Source organism: Pseudopipra pipra, chromosome 1 (assembly GCF_036250125.1).
Source record: "Pseudopipra pipra isolate bDixPip1 chromosome 1, bDixPip1.hap1, whole genome shotgun sequence".
NCBI classification, from domain to species: domain Eukaryota; kingdom Metazoa; phylum Chordata; class Aves; order Passeriformes; family Pipridae; genus Pseudopipra; species Pseudopipra pipra.
In genome coordinates, this window is record NC_087549.1 from 87,697,669 (window position 1) to 87,705,085 (window position 7,417).

At 43.2% G+C, this 7,417-nt stretch overlaps 1 protein-coding gene across 3 annotated transcripts in view; it reads right to left on the reverse strand.

Annotated features, from left to right (window-relative positions):
• Positions 1 to 6,982, reverse strand: part of SSR1 (signal sequence receptor subunit 1) — a 24,599-nt gene extending 17,617 nt beyond the window's left edge. The window contains exons 1-5 of one of the 3 annotated variants that reach the window (XM_064663874.1): positions 6,732 to 6,982; positions 4,569 to 4,687; positions 2,288 to 2,375; positions 1,853 to 2,115; positions 961 to 1,037 (exon numbers count right to left, since the gene is read on the reverse strand). In XM_064663874.1, the coding sequence (XP_064519944.1) occupies positions 961 to 1,037; positions 1,853 to 2,115; positions 2,288 to 2,375; positions 4,569 to 4,687; positions 6,732 to 6,816 (632 nt within the window). In that variant the 5' untranslated portion in view covers positions 6,817 to 6,982. The remainder of the gene's footprint in view (positions 1 to 960; positions 1,038 to 1,852; positions 2,116 to 2,287; positions 2,376 to 4,568; positions 4,688 to 6,731) is intronic. The other 2 variants (XM_064663885.1, XM_064663896.1) reach the window with 2 other exon arrangements.
• Positions 6,983 to 7,417: the final 435 nt, after the last annotated feature.

Genomic DNA, 7,417 nt, shown 5'->3' on the forward strand with positions numbered 1-7,417 from the left:
AGTTAAACTAAACAAGAGACTTAATTGAAAATCCCTGTTATAGAGTAATTATCTATTCACAGGACATTTGCACAAACTAATTCTAATACATTGAATTCTTTTGAGAGCTCCTTTTTCAGAGTATCACACATTTTCATGTGACCAATTTTTCTTTCATTTATGCCATTCTATTTGAGAAATATGAATTAATGCAACAGCTATTTCTTTTGGCTGACCTTTTTAAAAGGAAGCTTGCTCAGCAGGCAATTTCTACCTGTGGCAGGACAATTCAGATATTCAACATTGTCTACAAGTATTTCTGAAGAATAACTTTTTTTAACTCAGAGGTTCACTTAAAATTCCACTCCAGTGTTAAAATATTTAAAAGCATATCAGCACGGCATATGCTTGCAACATATAAGGTGTGTCAGATCTACTTATCTTTGAAAAGAATCACTCCTGAAAGATATCTTCTACAGATAGGGGATAGTGCAAAGAATGGTTGAGTTCCTCTACCTTGTACTCCAAATACATCTTTTAGTTTATATAACCTTAGATTATACTGGAGTGCTCCAGAAATTTATTCCAGTCTTGACAGCAGGACCCACAGCCTAATACTATGGACCCTCTGCACCTCTTAACTCTTAGGAAAAAGCAGAGTAGTATAACAGCTTGGAATTGCTATGTACCTGTAAAACATCTGGTCCTATTCCAGGCTTATGTCCTCTGAGCTAAAGCACATCTGTAAACTGCTCATTGACATAGTAGCAATCCTGAAGATCCTCACTATTAATACAGACTTTGATTTTGGGAAAAAGTTCTTATTTTCAGTCTGTCAACATTTGTCAGATGCCTACTACACCATCAACATAGCAGACCTAACATTCAATAAAATGAGGATACAGGAACTATTCTCACTGGCACCATCAGTAACCTGTTCTACCAGGACACAAACTAAACTTGTATCTCCAGTCTCCTTACGTTTCTCCATCCAGCCCATCTTCTTTTTCAATAATTGTAACAGTTTGATTGAAGACAGCATCTTGAAACACGTTGCCCTATAACAGAGTTTGCACATAACATTTCAAACTAATTTGTTAAACACATACGCAAATGTTTATCTTTTTCCATGTTCTTGGAAAAATTCTAGAAAGCAGTAACTCTGCATAAGACTTTATTAAGTAATAAGTAGTGCTAGTTTGACTCAACACATAAAAGCACGAATGTTTCGCTCCAACTGCAAAGAACAGTCTTGATATTAGCAAGACAGTCACACCTGGCCTTCAGTATGTTATTTCCTATAACAAGAGATATTACATACAAAGGGTTCTTATTACAACTACCAAAACACAAAGGTACAGAGGCCCGTTAATCTTTGACCTGCACCAAAAGAGAAAAAGAATCCCCTGTTTTATCCCCATTTATGCTTTTGCATAGTCTTCCCCCAGATTGCAACTACTGGCCATTTATTTGCCTAAAATAAAGTTTGCAGGTGGCATTCAGGTTGGTAGTAGGGTTTGTTAGCATAGTCCAATCTGAAAAGCACAGTGAAAATTCAGTTGTCCTAAACAGAGCTTTGGCTTTGGTTGGTTGGTTTGGTTTTTTAGGAGTACATCCCACTACTATACAGTTCTAAGGCCTTCTAGCTTCCACTGACGACATAACTTTAAGTGCAACATATAAAGAACTGAGAGTGCCTGGGCAGCTAATGTGAAACATGTAAGCAGTCACTTACTGTGCTTACGTATCTAGTGATTTAGTTAAACATTACAAACGCATTCACTTTATGAAGAGGTAGTAACTCAACTAAGCAGTTCTTTCCTGACACCTCCACATCAACTAGGAAGATTCAGATGAATTACATCAGACTTACGTTTACATCTCTGTAGTTGAGATTGATAACTAGACCGAAAGGACGACCACCCATAGGCTCAGCAGGGATGAAAGAGTACTCAAACGTGGCTTGTCTCTGTGGTGGAACTACTGTGTTCAGAGAGAGAGCTGTGAAGTTCTGGATATAAAACTGGTAGTCTTGGGGATACCGGAAAGAAGCATCGAGAGACTCGACAATGAAATCCTCTGTACCCTTATTGGTGAAGCCCACCAGAAATTTTACAATGTTGTTCGCTGGAAAGTCTGAAACACGAAAAAATATCCAACTATTAGAAACTTCATACACCACACCTAGCCAATTTCTAAACAGAGAGCATCTAGAACAGACCGTGGTTTTAGAGCTTCACTGTTTTACGCAAACAGACATAGTCTAAGCATTGGTAAAGAGGATGGTAGATTAGCAGGGGACTCTTACCTTCACCTTTCACAAATAAGATAGTTGTATCAGCACTAGGTGAGGCTTTAGGCTCTCCTGACAAGTCTTCTTCCTCTTTTTCTTCTGTCTAAGACAAGAGACTTTTTTGAAAAAATCCTATAATGAACAGTGAAGCAAAGACCATGCTTGGTTCATGAGAATCCCATGCGGCAAAGCAAGCAACAACGGCAAGTACCAAATCCTACTGTTGCAGGATTAGCACAGTCAGTCTCCCTCTAGACTTGATTAGCATCATTTTCAGCCTTTCTCTTTCTATTTGTTATATTTGACACAGTACTAATCTGAACTGCATTTAGCTCTATTGAAAAGGTTTATAATCAGAAAGTATCAGCATGGTTTCTGTTTGGGGGCAGAAGGAAAAGAATAGAGTCTAAATGTTAAGTGTTCACATCTAAGACATTTCTATTTAGAAAACAAGAACTTCCAAAATACAGACAACCGTATGACAAATGAGAGTTACTTTCACCATGGAGGGAGTGTTTAGTAGCTTTCTATTCAGTTTTCATTAGTTAAGTGTATGCATGCCTGGAAACAGACTGTTGGAACTAAGCAAGTTCATGGACCCACTTGTTCAAGTTCACCTTCGTGACGATGAACTTTTTAATTTGGCAAATGCAAGCATTAAAGGCTTATTTTCCACTTGGGGATCATGGGATCATCACTGCCCCACCAAATAAAAACAAGGCTGACCTGATTTTGAACAGTCTCAGCTAACCGCTTGCAAGTCAGATCATCTGATTTCAGTGCTTAAACGACCACCTGAAGCAGTGGATATCCTACCGGATCTGTTGTACACATACCATGAACTCGGGAACCAGAGCTGAGCACCTAGCATCTTGATTTCAAGTATATCTTCTCTTTCAGTGACAAATAAAAGAAATGTCTAAAAAGCTTAATGCTTTGTAACCGAGCCATAAACCATTTATTATAAGCAAAATGCACTCAAAAGGTTATTTAATAATACTCTGTCAGTACTGACATAGCATACCTTCCACCACTTAGCAAAGCTGGTCAACCATAAGCTCACCAGCTTATCAATATCAGTAAAATCTGATACAATGAAAGAACAGTTTACCAGGTCTATGTTCTTATTACGCATCTTTGCCTAATAATGTCCCAGACTTCCTTATTTGAGAGAATTTTGTACACTAAGTGTCTAGCAAACCTAATACTCAGCTGCTATAAGCAGATCACAAAACCACATAAAATATTTCACTTTTTTGTTTACAATTTATTTTGTTTGTATTTTTTTTCATCTTGTAAATTAAGTTTAGTTAGCGGAATTCTTTTACCTGTGTTGTCTTGTCTGATTAGTTTTGCTTAGCATGAATAACTAAGGTTTCTGAAGCCTTAGGCTGCAAGCTGCAAACTTGCACCTTGAAAAGTTGAACAAATCTCGAACTGTTGCTTAGCTATGTGAAGGGAGGCTGGGAGACCAGTGAAAACTGAAACATTAGGAAGCCACAACTGTCAGCAGAAGATGCAACCCATCCAGATAAATACAGCTAGAGAAATAACTCAATAAGGAACAAGAAGACCCCAGAACAAAAATCACCATTAAACCAAGAGGAACATGCAAAGTGCACGAAGAACAGGTGCACAGGTTGTAAGAGTATAAAAGCCCAGGGATTTTGTTCAGGGTTCTTTTCCAGAGGGACGCAGCTCAAACTGTCCCTATTGCAGTAGCACTCAATTATTAAATTATTTTTTCCTGGAATCAGACATCTGAGGCTCTGCTGAGAGAAAACTTATGTCAAAGAAATTTTTTTAACGTTTACCAAGCTGAAGCAAGTGACCCTAAACAGCAACATGCTCACAACATACCCTGCAACAAGTGTCAGAGGCTAGGAATGTAGCAAGTGAAAAGGGGCTACAAAACAGACGTTCTGTTGCCCCTGGAAAGTAGATACAAAGAAGCCAGAATTAAGTAGACCAACAGCGCAATCTTTTCCTCAGTTTACTGAGGTGCAGCTTAAGCTAGAAAAGAACTACAGGGGGCTCCCATGAGAATCTGTTTCTCTCACTTGGTGTTCTTTTTTGTGACCTATAGTTTTGGCAGGATGTCCCCATGTGGTTTCTCAACTTGTAATTCAGGAAGAAAAGATAAATCCTTTTGACACTTCAAAATGAACATAAGCTTAATCAGACACGTGGAAACAGCTACTTGAAAATAACGTTACTAAACTCATATGTAAATTATCCAGCTTGAAGCACTTTTGGTCTAATTCATACTTCTGAAGTAATGCTCATGTAAAATTACCAAGTCTGTTGGCTCATCTTCTTCAACTTCAGCTTCATCATCTTCATCTTCAACTACAGTATCTTCTACAGCTTCCTCATCTTCTGTAGCATCTTGAGCTGCAGCTAATAAACCTGAACCTACCAAAACAAAATTCAAGAAAGCCTTTTTAATGTCTAGTTAATGAATAGAAAACTGACACTGAAATACAATTCTCAAACTAATGTTTGAAGAAGTTCTTAAAAATCTGTCCAGTACAGTGTTTTGAAGCCTCAGTTGCAAAAATCTCACATTAAAATGATGTCTGGGTTGATCTTTCAGCATTATTCCTTCTCTAATAACTTTCTCACCTACTCATTTATCTGCCGGCAAGTTGAAAACCAAAAAGTTTACAGTTGGATGACAAAAAAAATCAGCATTCACTCAGCAATGCTTAAATTTGCAGAAGGCAACAAATTTGCCTTAAAAGCTATTGCTTAATTTTGGAACATGTTAACATATGAAAATATTTTAATTTTGTAATTTAAAAAGTGAAAATAAGACATTGCTATTGCCAGGAAATTAATTTAGTAAGTACTGTTTCTTCTAAGACTAGCACGTCTACTAAATGATTAGCATACTGATAACAGAACAGCACACTTTGAAAGGTATATTAAAAGTTATTATTTTTTGCACGTATTTTCACTCAAGTTTTAAAATATAAAAAAGTCTTTTTTTAATATGACCTCAATATAATGTACTAATATATCCATATATGCAACAGAACCACAATATTAGTCAGGAAAGAAACCTGACCTAGGGCAACGCTCCAAGACAAGTGTAATCTGATAGTTCATTGCCTCTTTGCTTTCATGGAGCCAAGCCTCATACATTCAAACACTGGGCAAATATGATTAATAAAAATATTGGCCATGGGACAAAGTTCTGAGCCATCGCAGTTTACAGCACATAGAGGCAAGGCTGAGAACTTTTAAAACATGCACAAAAATACAGATTTTTTTTGTTAATAAACCTAACGTTTTCCACATATGAAAAAGTAGAAATGAACGGATGATTGATTTACCCAAGTCTGAAAAAGATCTAACTGCTATAAATATGCATTTAAAATAAATATTTAAAAATTTTCACTGGAAATAAGAATCTTTGAGCAGGACAAGTATATCCGAAGACTAAAGAATTGTCAGTCAGCGCTAGAAAAAGCAAACACAACCCCTCCTCTCAAGTGTCTTCAGAAGGTACACTCAAAGACTTTTGCTCGAGCACGTGCAATACTTAATCTAAGCCTTAACTACCGTGATTTTATTTGCTGAAGTTTTCAACTTGCAAGTGTACGAAAGACTATTTCAATTTAAAAATGAACTGGGTACAGATAAGCCATAGGCGCCCTTTGCTGCCCAGCACACTCTTTCATATCCGTAGCTTACAGTCTTTTCAATGGATGTCGGAGGGGCTGATGATGATGTGGCAATAGCGGGAAAGCAGAGCTGCCGGCTGTGGGAAGGGACTATCACACAGCATGTGCTGCAGCCCACTGCAAGAGCTAGATGAGAAGCCTCCCTTCCCTCTCCTGCCTTCCCAAACTTAGTAGTAGGGAGGCAATTTCCAGACCGTGAATCAGATAACGCTGCAGCGTAAATAGAGATTAGCGCTCCTCGGTGTCGCCAAGGACACTCGGGGGGTGGCGGCAGAAGAGGTGGGAAGGCAGGGTGGCAGCCAGCGCATCTGCTGGAGAATGTGGGAACCAGCACCGCCGAGGAGCGGCGAAAAGAACAAGCCCGCTGCCCCGTCCCCAGGCGGGGTCTGGGCGGCCCGGTGTCACGGCCGGGACCGGGACCGGTGACCTGGCGGCAGCCGCAGGGCCCTGCCCGACACCGCGGACGGCTCTACTGGGAGAGACGGGGGCCCGGCCCCCCGCACCCCGCCGGGGCGCCCTCGGACGGGGCCGGGGCCCCGCAGGCACCGGGCCGGGCCCCGAAGCCCCGGCGGCCACGTGCGCGGTGCGCCCGGGGCGATGAATGAGCAGCGCCCGCCGGCTCCGGGCGGGAGGGTCGCGGAGGCGGCGCTGGGCTCCGCAGGCCCCGCGGGAGCGGCTCCCCCTCCCCGGACCGCCAAAGGGATCCCTCCCGCTCCACCACCGCTCTCCCGTGCCCGGGCACCGCCGGCCGCTCACCCGCCCGCCCTCACCTGGGCCGCCGCGGGCGCCCCCGAGCAGCAGCGCGGCGGGGAAGACGAGCAGGACGAGCAGGAGCAGCTGCGACAGGCGCCTCATGATGGCGGCGGCAACGGCCCGGCACCCAACGCAGCCAGCCCCGGCGGCGGCGGGTGGCGGCCGCTGCGGGATTGTCTAAATGGCGGCGAGTGCGGGAGCGGGCGCTGGGACCTCCTCCCGCTCCTCCATCCGGGGCCGCGCCCGCCCCGCTCCGCCCCCGCGGACGTGGCTCCGCCGGGCAGGAGGCGCGGCGGTCACGTGGGCGCTTAGCACACGTCTGCCCTCAGCCGCCGCCGGCGCGGGCGCCTCCCGATCCACCCGCGCCGCCCCTCCCACAGGGAAGTGGGCACGGCACCGAGCCTGTAGCAGTTCGGGGAGCCTTTGGACAACGCTCTCTTCCACCTGGTGTAGTTCTTGGGGGGTGGAGGGGGGGAGGGTGGTTCTTGGGGCAGTCCTGTGCAGGGCCAGGCGTCGGGCTTGGATTGATCCGCGCGGCGCTGCAAAATGTGGAAGATGTAAAAATTTTCTTGAGAGAGGATGTTCTTTGATGTTTGCTCTTTGTTTTCTTTTCAAGCCTGATAACAAGAAAGGAAATTTAACCCGTGAATCACGTAGCAGCTAACAATCAAGCTCTGTGATTTCCATTTGTTAGGAAGACTTA